General features: G+C 44.3%; 1 protein-coding gene across 1 annotated transcript in view; it reads right to left on the reverse strand.

Moving 5' to 3' along the window:
• LOC129330316 (coagulation factor XIII B chain-like) overlaps nt 1-16,725 on the reverse strand; it is a 74,998-nt gene extending 58,273 nt beyond the window's left edge. The window contains exons 1-5 of the mRNA XM_054980348.1: nt 16,648-16,725; nt 6,193-6,393; nt 3,939-4,136; nt 1,334-1,510; nt 1,054-1,230 (exon numbers count right to left, since the gene is read on the reverse strand). Coding sequence (XP_054836323.1) covers nt 1,054-1,230; nt 1,334-1,510; nt 3,939-4,136; nt 6,193-6,393; nt 16,648-16,714 — 820 coding nt within the window. The 5' untranslated portion in view covers nt 16,715-16,725. The remainder of the gene's footprint in view (nt 1-1,053; nt 1,231-1,333; nt 1,511-3,938; nt 4,137-6,192; nt 6,394-16,647) is intronic.
• Between the last annotated feature and the right edge of the window lie 264 nt (nt 16,726-16,989).

The raw sequence follows: 16,989 nt of genomic DNA on the forward strand, positions 1-16,989 counted from the left end.
ACCCCTGGAAGCGCTCCTGCGCTCCGCAGTGGGCCAATTTGGGGCTGAAATCAGCCTACTGTGGATCGCAGGAGTGCTGCCAAGGCAGCACAACAGGCCTTGGCATGCTCTTGTGCTTCGCAGCAGGACGATTTTGGCTCATTTGGGGCTGAATTGGGCCTGTATGGGGCCGAAATTGGCCCGCTGCAGAGTGCAGGACTGTGTCCAGGGTGGCGTGACAGGCCCTGAAGTGCTCACGCACTTTGCAGTGGGCTGATTTCAGCCCATTTGGGGCCAAAATCGGCCCGCAGCAGAGCGCAGGAGACTGCCAGAGCAGCACTGCCAGGAGGGCCCTGGCAAGCTCCTGCACTTCACAGCAGCCCAACTTAGGCCCCGAATGGGCCCAATTCGGCCTGCTGTGGAGCACCAGAGTGCTGCCAGGAGGGCTCTGGTGAGGTCCTGTGTTTCACAGCGGGCCAATTTAGGCCCTGAACAGGCGCGGTTTGGCCTGTTTGGGGCCGTAATCAGCCTACTGCGGTGCGCGGGAGCGTGCTGGGCCCCCTGGGAGTGCACTGGAGGAGGCACATTCCCATCTTTTCCCCCCCCCACTGGCCACATAAGCAGGGATGGGAGGTGGAGGGTGGGAGTGGGGCATCCCCCACCCCCAGCAGAGGACTGGCAACCCTATTACAAAACCTGGTATTAAGCCAGTGTTAGAAGTTAATATTCTGTGGCAAATATTTGTGACCAAGATGTCAAAGACATCAAAACCACTGAGCTTTGGGGGCAAATCTACACTACAAAAGTTCTAATGTCTTCAATCCATTTTACTTTTATGGATTCCTCTTAGGGGACCTTGGGAACGGTAGCTCTATAGAAAATTGTTGTAACCCTTTCTAGAACAATTTCCAGAGATTCCTAGAGAGGGAATGGCTTTTAGAACCATTTGACTGAGATGTAGACATAAGACTCTCACTCAGGTTTCCCATCTATAACTCTCTCAGCCAGACTGTCCCTCCACTTGTATCAGCCTAGTATGGTAACAGAGCAACATGGGAAGTATAAAAGATTCACCTTCACATACTGGAGGCTTTGGGTACCAGCCAAAGTAATAGCACTGAATTAACTCTGAACCTCTTAAAGAATAATCCTTCAAACAGAAAAACTGAACCACGTCTCCTTCTTCGTAGCTTTCCTTCCTGGGATGGAGACCTCCATGTTCTACAGGACTGAGTGCTGAACATCCGATTTCTTCCACACACACACACAAAAAAAAGCAATGCAAGAGTTAAAGCAAGCAAAATATTGTGCAAGGAAAGACTATTCAACATGAGGAAATTGTAAATCCACATACTAGTACACTTTGGAGTAAAAAGCCATCCTTCAGGCCCGCACCGTTCTTCCTCCAGTGTGTTGCCTCCTGCTGACTGGTATCCATCATCACATTCGTATTGGAGGACAGCATTCAACTTGAAAACTTTCTGGGTTGTAGAGTAGTGGCCATGGAGTAACTTTGGTGCTAAACAGGTCTCTTAAATAACAAGCAGTGGGTGAATGTCTTTTGCACGGAAGAGCAGAACAGGGAATGGTGGAGGGATGGAAGGGCGGAGCCTTTGCAGTAATCAGCATATTAGTATACTTTGGAATAATGAAGCATAATGCTTCCTCTACTAAGTAGTCTCCTACTGACTGGTAACCATCAAAAAACCCTTATATGTTACAGTACTCCAGTGAGCGCCAGTGTCCTGAATGCATTTGCATGTCAACAATTTTAGAAAAGAGCAAGAGTCCAGTAGCAGCTATAAGACCTACAAAATTTGTGGTATGGTATAAGCTTTTGTGAGTCGCAGCTCAATTCTTCAAATACCAATGCCGATTTCTCCACACCAACTACCCCTCTGCATACCCCTATCCAATCACCTCCTATTGTATTTCACCAGCTATTGTCATTTGACATCTGTTATCACCAGGGCTTTTTTCTGGGAAAAGAGGTGGTGGAACTCAGTGGTGGAACTCAGGACCACACAACAATGTCACTTTGTGTCAGCTGGAACAAGGGAGGAGTTTTTTAAAGTTTAAATCACCCTCGGTGAAAATGGTCACATGGCTGGTGGCCCCACCCCCTGATCTCCAGACAGAGGGGAGTTTATATTGCCCTCTGCGCCAGTGACGCAGAGGGCAATCTAAACTCCCCTCTGTCTGGAGATCAGGGAGCAGGGCCACTGGCCATGTGACCATTTTTAAGAGGTGCCAGAACTCCATTCCACCGCATTCCAGCTGAAAAAAAGCTGTCCAGGAAGGACAGATGGACTCACATTCTAGCTGTATCTGAAGAAGTGAGCTGTGACTCACAAAAGCTCATAACCTATCACAAATTTTGTAGACTTATAGGTGCTACTGGACTCTTGTTCTTTTCTGCTGCTACAGACAGACTAACGTGGCTGTCCATCTTGAACAGTTTTAGAGTGAACAGTCTAGATATGGTTACCAACTCTGGCTAGGGAAATACCTGGCAATTTGGGGACAGTGCCTGGGTAGAGTGAAATTTGGGGGAGGAAGGGAGCTTGGTGAGAATATGATGTCACTTCCATTTTTCCTAGATTATATAGTATCCCACCTGCCCTCTGAAGCCACCATTTCTTCCAGAGGAATTGATCTCTGTAATCTGGAAATCATTGTAATTCTGGGACAACTTTAGGCTCCATCCTGAGGTTATCCAGGGCAAAGGCATATTCAGAATAGCCAATAAATATATACATGAATAGCTGAGAACAGCTTAGCCATGACACAAGCACTGACTTGGTCAAATGGGTCAGTATTTTAGATGTAATAGGGCCAGGGCAATCCTATTGGCCCTTTGAGTAATTTAGTAGCCGATGAGGCAAGTAGCTGGAGTCCCATTTTCTGGCTTGCGGTACTGGCAGAGCCTAACACACCAGAAAGCAGGCCATTAGCTCCTTCCTCTGACAAGCCACAGAAAAGTGGCTTGCCAAAAGAGGGTCTGGGTGCCAGCATCCTGACTAGAGAGTAGAGACTCTGCCACCTTACAAAACAGATTGTCAGGTTGCAAATATATTGAGTATACTGTACATCAAAATATTAACTAACCCCAACTACATTTGGAGAGTATACTGAGGGCCAAACCACAAGTGACAAATGACACAGGTTGGACACTTGTCAGCTTCCCTCAAGTTTTGATGGGAAATGTGGGCAGCTTAGCGGAATGTTGGACAAGTGACAGTTGAAAAATCCATTGGACAGCAGTCGGAGAGCCAAGCTGCAAGAGCAGAACGCCTACATTTCCCATCAAAACTTGAGGGAAGCTGACAAGTGTCCAACCTGTGTCATTTGTCACTTGTAGCTTGGCCCTAAGTTAAACTTTAATTTCCCCCCAAAGGAACTCACTGCGTATTAAACTCACCTCACTTTTCTTTCATAAGTATACTGAAAGGTAAAACTAAATTAAAAAAAAAATTGTAATGAAACTTTTCCAAATGTAATTTGTATTAGCAATAGAAAATTAAGTACAAGTACGATATTTCTCATTTTGAAACACCCAGGTTTAGTTAAGTTTCGTTTATAAAATTATTTCTTAAGTCTTGTTGATTAAGTTTTCTGGAAAGAACTTGCCAAATTCAGTGCTGTACACTTTTTTTAAAAAAACCCTATCATCCTACAGGGTTGGATGCTGAGGCCCAGCAGAAGGGGAGAAATCTGTAATTCTTGAGCTTTTCCCTATTGGCCACACACCACCACCACCCCCCAAACTCTCTACAATGCTGCAGAACAGTTTTGGGTGCGGCGTGAGGGACTGCAGAAACAGATCTCTACTCATGGCTCTTTGATGCAACCCAGTTGTGAATATTATAAACAAAGACAAAAAGAGTTAAATTTAAACTTTTGCAAGACAATTGGGGTTAGCTTGAAACCTTATGAACTCCTTAGAGAAAAAAAATTACCTAAAGCAATACCACTTGCTTCTATGCATCTTGGCTGAGCTGACCATCCATCTGGAATACATTGCACAGTTCCATTCCTGCTGCCTCCAGGAGTTAAATAGCCTGAATTGCAACTGTACTGCAGACTTTCCCATATTATGTAGGTGGGTTTTGTATCAGAGAACACACCATGATCCAAGAGAGGTACAGTACATTTCTCTAAACAAAAATGAGATACGTTGAATAGAAAGACAGCAGCATCCCCTCAAAAACTTTCACTGATTTCCCCAAAGAGTTCTCCACTCTGTTGGAAAGGGTGCGGAGGTGTAGGTACTTTCGCACATTGCTGGTGGGCATGCCCATTTGTTGAGAAATTTTGGAAGGAGATCTTAACAAGCATACAAGATATCACAGGATATTCTATCCCACTCGACCCAAAACTAATATTTTTGAACCAATGGGAGACTGTGAACATACCTAAAATAAGGAAAGAGTTAATTTGCAACCTTTTGATGGCTGCTAAGTCATTACTAGCATCCAACTGGAAATCACCCAAAATCCCCTCTACTGAAAATGGGCTTATTAAGTTATGGGACTTTTATATCCAAGAAAAGGTCTCAGAAATTACAAGGCAATCACAACCCTGCCCTAAAGATTCTAATTTTGCAACTTTTGGCTTCCTTTTTTTGAATTTTCAATTGTCAAGGATATACACCCCCCTAAACATTTATCATTCTTTTGGTTACCCTAAATTAATGTTCAGTTATTTCAACGCTAAAGGTGTCTAACATTTTAATAACAGTAATAACATGTTAAGACTGTAAGATTTGTATGATATATTTCTCAAGTCCACTCATTGATTTGCTCTTTGTTGTTATAATGTTTTATTGTTAACTGTTAAAAATTTAATATAAGAAAAAATAAAAAAATAAAAAGACAGCAGCATATGAATCCTTCAAAAAAACCCTTCAAAATGCTCACATGGTAAAGAATTAAAGCGTCAAAAGGGACATGGTAGGTAGTCATTTAGCCCACCCCACTGCCCTGCCCAAGAAGGCATCTCTACACACACGTGCACACATATACCTCTCTTGATAAGCCTGCAGTATGATGACTAGGCGCCACAAATGTCAATGGGAGGAATTCAGATTGTAATGGAGATTCATTCTTAGAGAGCTCTGCATAAAATGTTGCATATGCAGAAATGATACTCATTACAGAAATTTATCTACCCAATGGACACTCCGATTTTTTAAAAAGAAATGTCTGCTTGACTGTAGAGAAATGTTTTGTTGAAGGAAAGATACATGTATTATTTTAATACAGAATATTTAATACAGAATAAGTCAGGTCAAGTAGAAACAGAATACCTGACCGCTATCATACCCAAGATTCTTTGTACATTTAATCTGAAATAGTCATCTCTCTTTTTCCTTTGTCACATAGGGTGGAAATACACATTACTAAGCACCTAGGGATGCTCAAGTGAACCTCATTTCCCATGTTCCCCCTCCAACTTTCCGTACACTTGGTCATACATTCACACTTCAATTTGCTCCATGTGAATACATTCACACATTCCATATCAGTTCCTCTTCAACTGCTAAAAGTATCCCAGTTTCCCCCACAGCCATTCATTGAAATGCGGATATTGATACTTTCTCACATCTTAAAGAAATGCAAACTGGTAAGTCAAAGTAGTACTTGTTCTCACAGCAAAAACAGAGCTGAATTGGTGCTCTGCCCTCCGGAATCACTTGCAGATGCGATCACACAAAGGGAGCTCCCGTGAAAGCAGCATTCACATGCACAGAGCAAGAACAGCCTGCACATGAATTGAGGACAACACATAAAATCCTGCACTTGAGCATCCCCAGGTAATTCGCAATGTGTATTTCCATTCATGATGTATGGTCTATATTAGTAAGGCTATCACTCAAAGAAATTATAGATTTAAACTTTTACAGTGAATTTATTATATTTGCAGAGAAGTATTGTTTACTGATGACACACACCACACATCACAGCAAGCACCATGACAACAGAAGCATTCCCTCCTTGTAAAAGAAGAGGGATGTCTTCAAGGTGGCACCTCCTACCTGTGAATTTGGTAATCTGCTGCCCAATTAGAAAAGTTGTCCTGTTCAAGTGATCAAAAATTTCAATCAATCCAGTCAACTACAAATTGCAGTTGTAAGGAACACTTTGTTTTATTATTTATGGCATTGCATCCTGAAATGAATAAAGACCATATGAAGTATAAAAACTTACTTACTGTAACATTTGGGGGCTGGCACCCAGCCTCTCATTGCGCAGGTTATTCTTGCCTCTTGACTCCCATTTTCTGTTGTATAGCCAGCCAGACAGTGAAATGAAAGGGTTTCTTCTTTCTTCATTGGAAAATAGTAGTTTTTAAAGCTATAATAATACAGAGCAATTCTTCCATTTTCTATGTCGGGTAAGTCACAAAGCCTGTCTAAAAGAAATGTGTTAATGCTCAGTGGGAAAACTGATTCTGTACAAGTGCGAAAGGAAGCTAAAGTTTCTACTGATTTTTGTACATGTACCTTAATGCAAACTAGGATAGTGAGAGCAGAACCACAAGTGACAAAGGGCACAGTTTGGACACTGGTCAGCTTCCCTCAAGGTTTGATGGGAAATGTAGGCAGCTTGGCGGAATGTTGGACAAGTGACAGTTGAAAAGTCCATTGGACAGCAGTCAGAGAGCCAAGCTGCAAGACCAGGATGCCTACATTTCCCATCAAAACTTGAGGGAAGCTGACGTGTCCAACCTGTGTCTTTTGTCACTTGTGGTTCCGCTCTGAGTTACCAAGGCCCCCCCTTTTGAGGATTGTGCTGTCTGCCCTGATTCCATTTTAGTTAAATTTGCCTTGGCAGCCATTTTAGGAGCTAGCAATGTCTCACTTTGGAGAAGGTGGGGTTATAGCTTTCCTTAGTCAAGCTATGCTAACAAGCAGCTAAAACCTTGGACAGGAAGGAGACTGATTCACCAATGGGGTATCTGCATGCCTACACATTACCACAGGGGCTCGCAAAGTGGGGAACTCCCCTTAGACCATCATTGTACTTTTATCAGCGAACGCAAGGCTTCCGAATCCTGAGAACTGAATCTAATTAGTTACTATCAAGCAACCAGGTAGGCTTGATTACCTTTTACTGACGTTGTCAAGATGTCTCCTACCAGCTTGCCTCAGGCATGAGTGAAACCTCCATCCTACCCCAACCCACTCGTTCATCCAGGATATTCCCATGCCTGAATGCAAGCACCTTTTGTTGCCTATCTGGGAAACCCCCGCTCCTTATCAGATCCAGGAAATCCCAGAGTCTCATCCTGAACTCACCACAAATTCCTGTACTTTACATTTTTTAAAATATTCGTTGGTGTTAGCTCCAATAACTATCTCTGCTCTAGCAGGCTATGTTTTGCCATCTCATCCCTAGATTGCCATCCCCTGCCTACAGCTGGGGATCCCCAGCCCCTGCCCCCTACCTTCACTCACCTGGCTGGCGATGGGAAAGGGAGCTAGGGGGAGGCATGTGCACAAAGCACTCTGTTGCTGCCCAGGAAAATAATATCATTTTCTAGTGTGTTGCAGAAGCTACAGGTCGTGCTGGGGAGTGATTTGCTAAAAATCACCGCTAAACACTAAGTTACATGAGCACATACAAGGAGGATAAGTGTCCACTGCCCCACACCCACAGTTTGGCTGCTGGGGACATGGCAACCCTACTCACCGCCTTCACTGGCTCAGAAGCTGCCTGACAACTCCACTTATTTGGGGGAGGGGGACTCCCCGTCGGAACATCCCTCCACTGCCTTAGTCTCATTATTTCCTCAGGACCATTGGAAGCTCCACCTAGTTTCTTACCTTCAATATACTCTTCTAAGCTCAGCAGAGTGAGGAGAAACTTCTTAGCTCTCACTGGGCTTAGTTTTTGCATTACTTGTCTCCTAAAAACTCTCCTTTCCTCTTCTTTAAATCCCCCCCCCCTTTTTTCCAACTCCTCTTCAGGGCCATTCTCTGGCACAGAATTCTGCCAGACACTTGGCTCACTTTCACTTTCATCTAACTACGCATATCCTTCTGAACAAAAAAATTTCACTGTTCCTATATTTGAGTACCTTTTCAGTTCCTATACTTGTATATTCCCCTCAATAAATTCTAAACCTTGTTTTGGAAAATATAACAGGCTTGCACTGATCTGTAACTATTGTTCATCAAGAGTCTTCTGAACAAGTGCACATTGGGATGGTGCAGGCTGGCCACAGACATGTATTTTCAAACTCTAGGACCCTGGCACACCTCAGGTACACACATGGCTCATTTCCCACCAAAACAGCACACTTTGAGAGGTGGAGCATCCCATTCTGTCAGTTCTCCCGAGTCGCTGCCTGGAGTCAAGCATAAATGAGTGAAAAACAGAGCTCACAGTAGGGCAGGCGGGAGGGAATGTGCAGGGCTGGTGCCAGGGTTTCTGGCGCCTGAGGTGGGATACCTACTTGCGCCCCCCCCCCCACTAACCAACTTGATACTGTAGGCTTAAAAATGATGAATTTTAAACACATCTCCAAAATTATAACTTTTCCAGCTTTTTCAGCCTGCTTTCAGTATTCTTGGTGATTTGGAGGGGCAGCGGCGTAGCATGGTCATGGGGCTCCTGGGGCAGGAGGTGGCTACTCTCGCCCCGTGCACGCTTGCGCACCAGCCATGCATGATGATGTCACTTGTGACATCATTGTGCAGGAGCATCCCCCTCACCTGAGACGGGCGGCAGTGGCGAAGGGGCAGGGAGGTGAGTGGGGACACGGCCTGCATCCCCGCTCACTGCTGTGCTGCCGGGGCTCCCAGCTCACCAGGGGCCAAGCTAAGGCAGGTGGCAGTGGCAAAAGGGTGGAGAGACGAGCGGGGATGCGGCCAGTTTCCAGGTCAGGGGGCGTCGCGGGCCGGCACAGCGCCTCCTTCAGAGTTCAGCGCTTGAGGTGGCTGCCGGCACCGCCTCCATGGACGCACTGGGCCTGGGAATGTGTGCCTGCACAGAAGACTCAACGAAGAACAGTTAAAGGTAAGTGCAACGCTGTTTTCATTGTTGTATCTAACTATGCAGTACCAAGGTGGTGAGTAAGACGAACTACTCACCAATGGAGGAGGGGATAGCCTGTCAGTTGAATAAGGAATGCAACATAGCTGTTCCAACTGCTGATTCTCTGACTGACTTTGTATCAACAGAGTAGTGTCTGACAAAAGTGTCAGCTGAAGACCACGTCACAGCTTGACAGATGTCACGGAGAGGAATACCTTAGAGGAAAGCAGCAGATGATGCTTGAGCCCTGGTGGAGTGAGCTTTAATTGCGACAGGCCAAGAGACCTCAGCTTGTGCATAATACAGTTTGATGGCTGCTGCTATCCATCTTGAGAGTGACTGGGCCGAAACTGTCTGACCCTTGTGAGGTCCAGCATAACAAATAAATAGACCCTTAAATTTCCTGAGTTGATTTGTCCTATTCAAATAAAACAACGTTTTATTCAGATGTTAGCTCTTCTAACATCTAGTTTGTATATCATACAAGCAGAGTCCAAAAAAGGTGAGGGGAAAAAACAGTGGTTAGTGATGCACTGAGACAGGTGGAACTTCAAAACAAGGTTGGGGGAAAATTCCATGCTTGTGCACAATACCACTTTTTAGGGATAAAACTGGATGAGCATGGTCAGTTCCTCCACCTATGTGGCTGATGTGACGGGAACTAGGAAGCTCACTTCCCATGATAGGAGGGCCTTTGTGCAAGAGGACATGGGTTCAAATGGGGAAAACATGAGTTTTGCTACACCAAGGACAGGCTCCACTGTGGGACAGGGACTGGCGGGAAAATGCTGAAGAACCCTTTCAAGAACTGTTTAGAAACCTAATGGGGGGCGGGACAGTTCTACGATCTGTTGTTTTGTGAAAGGCTGATATGACTGCCAGGTGAACCTTGGCAAACATGACATTCATTGGGCAGTGTTAGTAGGTAGTTGGGAATAGTGGACAGAGGGCAAAAGGGCAATTCCCCTCTTTAAGTGACCTAGGAAGTAAATATGTTAAATTCATGACCATATGAAGTGCATGCAGAAAACTTGCAGGCATTCAGAATGACCTGTGTCACCTCCTTGGAGAAATGGATTGTGGTGGGTTAAGTAGCCAGGTTATTAATCTGATCTTGATCACGTTGTGGACTATGTGGTCCCTGTAAAGGAGATCTGGCCTATGTAGTGTCCCTCCAACATGGTGAGGAGGATGGGAAACCATTTCAGTTGTGGTCAAAGGGTGTGTGTGACAAGGACGCAGCATGTCCTGAACTCCTGAAACCTGGTCATGAGAGGGATGGATGGGCTTACGAGAGCCCTCAGTTCCATGGGATTTGGAATGCATCCCCTAGAGATTTGGGGTTGCTGCCTGCTAACGAACAGAAACTCTTGGTCTTGGCATTGGAGGCTGAAGCAAAGAAGTTTACCCTGGGGAATGCCCACTGCTGGAAGATGTGCCCATTCGTGATGCATTAGGGGGATCTTCTTTCAAGTTGCTTATGCCTGCTATGTGGATGGCATGGAGGAACACACAGTTTTGTGTTGCCCAATGCCCATTCCCAAATGGCTTCTGCCTCAACACAGAGCTTGACATTCTCCCTTGTTTGTTCAAGTATTAGAGGGCCATGGTATTGTCTGTGCGGACCTGCACCCTCTTGCTGTATAGCAAAACTGCAAAGGAGACGGGCAAAACGGATGGCTTTCAACTGAAAGATAATGATAGAGTCAGAGGGACACCATGTACCCTGAACTGAGATATCCGCGCAGCGAGCTCCCCATCTCTGGTAAAAAGCATCAGGTGTGATATCTATCTCAGATTACTAAATACCAAAAGGAACATCCTTATCCAGATTATCTCTATTTGTCTACCATATCAGAGATCTGATGACAGATCTTGGGATAGAAAACTTGCTGTCCTGGGAATGTTGAGATGGACTACATTTTCTAACAAACCAATTCTGGAGTCCCAATAGTTTCTGTATCATTAAGACTGACTGAAGCCATACTGAAAGGAACAGCAGGTCCAAGGCATGTAATATTTGAGCATGGTAATCTGGGAGGAAGGCTCTATCTGATAGGGAGTCTAGTTTAGCACTGCATGTGTTTGAGGTTAGACATTTTCCAATTAACAAGTAGTCCTAACTGACAGACCATGTGAACAGTGAGGTCAATTTGAGATCGCAATTGAGATTCAGAATGGGCCACCAGGAGCCAATCATCCAGGTATGGGTATGTGAAGAAACTGCATGTTCAAACTGCAGCCACCTTTGTAAAATCTTTGGTTCAGGCAGAGGCCTCTTCAGACATCTTCTTGAAAAACTTTTGCAGAGTGTAGAGGCTCGTGGTATGAAGGGACCTTGTGAGATAAGGTGACCATCTGGTTAATGAGCTAAAGCTTCCATGGTGCAGTGTTTTTCTTACAAATTAACATTCTTGCCTGATCATACCATCCTGACCTTGGGAGAGGTGTTGTTGTCAAGCTGCAGATTGGCCTCCCTCCTCCTTCCATAGGTTGCACTTTTGACTTGGTAACATTAATTCTTGATTGGTCATTAATTCTTGAATTCTTGATTGGTCACAGGCCCAGACCATTCGAGAATCCAAGATCCATACATTTGCTGCCTTCTATAAGGCAAGGGGGCTTTGGTTAGGTTACAGCCAGCTTATGCTGTGACCTGGCTATGGCTTCACTTCCGGCTCTAAGTTTGACTCTGTAGGATGGAAGCTCAGCCTGCAACTATTCTTCTGTTTTGTTTTGTTTTGTTGAACCATTGAAGTTCTGTGTGCCTCTGGAAAGACTCTGTTTCTGCCTAACTCTTGTGGATAACTGGGTATTTAGTGCTTACCTGCTCTAGGTTTTGTTATTTTAAAATCTCCACAATCTGTCTTGTGTTATTTTGTCTGTCTTTTGCACTCTAATAAATTAAATATAAATTTTTACCTTGTGTGAGTCTTAACTCTGATACCCCAAAGAACTAGCTACACCCCATGCCCTGCTTTGGACCACCTACCAAGCTAATCGTCTTAGTTTGGGAAACTCTGCTTGCAACCTCAAACTTGCAAGGTAAACTTTTCTGTTTTGAGTTCCCCTATAGGCTTGGAGGTTTCTCCTACTCTAAAGCCTGGGGATAGACAAGAGGGAGTGGTGGCAGCGTACAAGGCTAGTGTGAGAATTAGTCTCTCAGTGGCATGTTTGGTAATTTTTGTTAAACAGGGTACCAGATTTGGGTGTCTGTTCGTTTCTGCCTCTGAGCTGAGTAAGAACGACAGCACCCCAGCTGGGTATCCTTGATAGGGTATACTGAACATCTCTAGTATCTGAGGAATGCAACTACCACAGAGATACATTTGGTAAATACCTGTGGAGCTCTGGCCAGCCAAAAGGGTACTACTGTACACTGTTAATAGGTGCCACTGCACTTGATATGTAAGCATTTCCTGTGTGCTGGTGGATGAAACAAAAGTATGCATCCTGAGGGTCTAAGACAGCAAACCATGAATGCAACTCTAAAAACTGTATGACTTTGAACAAAATTAACATTCAAAATTTTTGAACTTCAATGAATTTGTTTTAACTGGTAGAAGTCCAAAATGGGCCTCACTCCTCCATCCTTCTTAGGCACCAGGAACTACCTGGAATAAAAACCTAATAGAATTAAACTCCTAAACTTTCTTGAAGGACCCTTTAGAAAAGAGTTTCAATAGAGCCTGGTCGAGTCCCACTAGGCAAGCCATCAAGGCAGCAGGTGGAAGGCTCAACTTTGGAAGTTCTTTGAAGTATAGCTTATATAGTCGTTGGTGATACTCTGCCAAGCTGAGTAGAAAGGACTCTGTCTCCCCTTGAAACAGATGGAGGAAGCCTGTTCTGACTCAGGTAGTCAGAACAGGGTTTTTTCTCATGCTGTGAGGACTTGGGGGACTGAGGCTGAGGTTGCTTAGGTCTCAGAGCCAAAACAAAGGAGACGCCTGACATGTGGAGGACATGTGTTGGTTTCCTGCAAGGTTCCACAGTAAGTGTAGTGAGAAAGAACCTTTGTCAGGGAGAAGAGGGAGAGAATCCCTCTTGTCTCTAGCAGAGGTTCTTTCTCTAGGCATCTTGTCTAGTCTGCTGGGTTCCCTCGTCACTGCCAGCTCTCCTTTCTCCCCTAAAAGCACTCTGCAGCCAGAGGGAGCCAAGCGTGTGGGCAGCAGTGCAAGGGAGCCAATGGCATAGGTGATGGTCAGAGGGAGCTTGCAGCAGTGATCAGCTCCTTGTGCCTCTCACCCCCACCAGCACCCCTAGGCAGCGGGGTCCCCTTGCTCCCTTAAATGCACTTGGGAAGGAGCCAGAGAGCACTGGTGGCAGTGAGAGGGATAAGAGCCTATTGCCACTGCCAGCTCCCTCTGGCTGCCACTCGTGCAATCAACTTCCTCTGGCTTTTAGGGGAGCAAGGAATGGCAACAGGGAGCTGAGCAGACTAAAGATGTCTAGAGAAAGAACCTCTGCCGGGGAGAAGAAGGATTCTCTCCCTCTTCTTGGCAGAAGTTCTTTCTCACTACACTTCCTGTGGAACCTTGCAGGAACCCGACGTGTGTCCTCCACACATCAGGCGTCTTATCTGTTTTGGCTCTTGAGTCTAATAGACCTCTTTTCACTCTGAAGGTGTGGAGTAGAGTAAAATTTTGGGGCGTAGTAAGGTTGAGATGGATACCTTGATGAACAGTACTGTCATTACGGTTGCCACTGCTGGTGACTTTGGTAGTGGCAGTATCTGTAAGACAGCTGATGAAGTGGTGCAGGAATCCCTAATGACCTGGCTGTTTATTAGTTTTTCTTCATTTGTATTAGAGAGTTGCCGGTCTTCTCTGAAAATAAAAAGTGTCCTTTGAATGGAAAATCCTCTATCTTTGCTAATTTTTTCCTGGGGTAGGGCTGTGGTGCCTAGCCAAGAATAATGGCTCAATATCACTGCCAAAGCCATGGATCTTGCTAAGCAGTCTGTAGCATGCTTGCCAGCATTTATCTGTGTTTGACTAGGAGTGTAGCTTCATCTTAGAAATCTTAGTGAGGACTCAGCCATCCTCTAAGCGATCCTACAGACAAGTGGAAAACATTCCCAAAGGAAGAGGTTGTATAATGCCATAATTGCTTGGCAGTTTGCAATGCAGAAGTTTAGGGCTACTGATGAGTACACTTTGTGGCTCAAAACATCAAATTTTCAGCCTTTTCTGTCAACGGGAGCTAAGTGGGAGCCATGCTGGTGGCAGCTTTGGACCTCATCTATGACCAAAGAGGAAGTTTGTTTGGAGGATGGGTAAATAAAAATCCACAATCCTATTGCTTCAATTTGTAGAAATTTTCAAGCTTTCTTGATGTGACCAGTGTAGGAGCAGACTTCTCCCAAACACCATGGGCAATGCTAAGTAGGTTTTCAACTGCAGGGAAAGACTTCTTGAGAATATGAATAAAGTTCTTGAATATTTTGTTTGGTTTCAGGGTGGACAAGATGATGTACAACTCCAATGTTCTATTTGGATCATTTGCTCTTAAAAGAGCCAAAAGTCGTTGTTCAGGGATCGGGAAGTCATTACTCCTACAGATTCCTCAAGTGATGAATCCAATGAGAGTTCCAAAGCTATATCAGAGTGCAAGAGAATCTTTTCTTCCGCTGAATAGGAGAACATTGCCAATAGAGCATGGAACTGAGGCTTTGGAACCGAAGGTACAAGTGGCATGGATGAATAACCTGGCATCACGAGAGAGCGAGTGGAAGTGTTTCCTTCTCAGACTGATGACAGTCTCACAGCATGTGTTGGTGCCTGGTGCCTTTCTCTGCTGTGGCAGGAGGAGGTTGAGGTGGATCATTTCAGGTGAGTTTTAATATTGGTCTTCATTGCATAAGGCTTGGAAGCACAACACTTAGTGATCAGATGGATTGTGGAATGGCAATGGGATTGGACCACTCAGAACCAGATACCAGTGCCCAGCCAAATCAGAGGGCAAACCAAACTGGAAGTAGAGAAGGACCTCTCTCAACAGCAGCAAGGGAACTCATTGCGCATGCCGTTTTGGAAGGAAATGAGCCATAGGAGGAACACCTTGAAAATACTTCTGTGGCCAGCCTGCCAGCACAAGTCACAGCTCTTTAGAGCTCTCTCAGCCCCACTCACCTCACAGAGAATTGTAGGCTTCACCCTCCTATCTTCTATAACACCTCCTATCACCTGAGAAGCTGCACCAGCAGATTGGAGGATCCTCAGGAACAAAACAAGATACAGCATGCAGGGCTGCAGCTTAAGGAAGAAATCTGTGACAATGGCCCCCCTTGCCTTCATCACAAGATTTTTTTCCCACTTTGGATCTGCTTTGGATTTAGCCTTCTATCAGAGAAAATCCTTCCACAGGAATCAGTTAAACAAGGGGAAAAATCTCACATTGCCAATAGAAAGTGGTGGTGATTGGGTGTACAATTTGTATAACTACTCCTATGTAATTTGATTTTTACTCCTGAGAAAGTCAATCCAATACTTAGAATTAGATCTGGAAGATATCCAATGTAGTGTTTAACAGAAGACACCATTAGGAAGTTCTAGTTCTTTCTTTGTGAGTAGTGTTCTGATTGGGGGAAGACACCTTGCAAAAAAGTTTCATATTCCTGCTGGCGTCAATTTTTTAAAAATAAAAGTATTGTCAAAGCTGCTTTTAACATGTATTCTAGCATGATCCTCCTGCGCACGTACCTGCTGGAGCAATCTTGAACACTTGTCTAGATCTTTTCCTCTGTGGAGAGGGGTCCATCAGGGATGTGTCTTGGCTCCTTTACTGTCCAATTTATATACGAGTGATTTGTTTATAACATATTCTAGTATGTGCAGGATCTGAGGCATCCTATGTGAACAAACTAAGTAAACTGTCCTTTGGATCCCAATATAATGAAAGAGTAGCTTAACAATATGCACCAGACTTACCTTTCACCTACTTCCATGCAAAATAAAAATAAGTTATCTGACTTTGTGTAAAGACACAGCTATGGGGAAAGCTTACAAAATGTCAAAAATATTTTGTAACTACTATTTTTAAGGCACTAGAATTGTAGCTAGTGGTGGCCCATTTTTAAAATTATCTTTGGTTAAAGGAGAAGATAGACTATCAGATAACGCTAGAACTTGCTGTCCTAACCCACGCTGTTAACTTCCACTGTGAACACTAAAAACAAGAACTTAAGTGGAGGATAGCTTTGTAGCAAACACATCCAGATACACACACAAGGATAAGAGGACTTGAAACTGGCATCCTCCATTTGCCTTTCAGATGAAAGCAAGCAAATTTTTATACTAGCCTTCCAAGATCAGACTACAAAACTTACCAGCCCATCTGAACAGATATGCCCAATAGTCATTTTCAGCTTATCAGTGGTCTGGAATAAGTTTTAAGAATTACGATAGAACATACATGAAGGGCTTTGAATACAGGAAGTGCTATAAAAAATATGGGAACTGCCATGTAAATGCTGAAGAGGAGTTAGTGTGTGTGTTTAAAACAAAATGGATGCATGCAAAAAGGATTTGATAAATGAAGCAAAAGAGCACTTGAGAGACTAGTTTTATTCCTTCTCAGACTGTCCTTCATATATGCTACATACAGAACAAAAATAAAACCACTTTACCTTCTACAAAGAGGTCCCCAGGTGCCACTAGCATAAAAGCCAAAATCCAGCCTTTATAACCCATCATGAGCACCAACTGGCAAGTTTGTATTCTTCCAATTGCTGATTTACTGTTTCCCATAGAAATCCTGTTAATCATTTATAGGCCAAACTTCCACATAAGCTCGTTTCCAGTGTGTTCAAGTTTATTCCTTTAACTGATTATGTACTTACACCTAAGCTCTAGCATGCAATAGGTCAGTTCATGCATTTATTCTTGTAAAATTTAACATGGGGGGAGGGGAAAAGAGAGGAGTGGGATAGTGCTTGTTGGCCACACCACATACCTTCATCCGCATCAGA

The sequence above is a fragment of the Eublepharis macularius genome, chromosome 5 (assembly GCF_028583425.1).
Source record: "Eublepharis macularius isolate TG4126 chromosome 5, MPM_Emac_v1.0, whole genome shotgun sequence".
Lineage (NCBI taxonomy): Eukaryota > Metazoa > Chordata > Lepidosauria > Squamata > Eublepharidae > Eublepharis > Eublepharis macularius.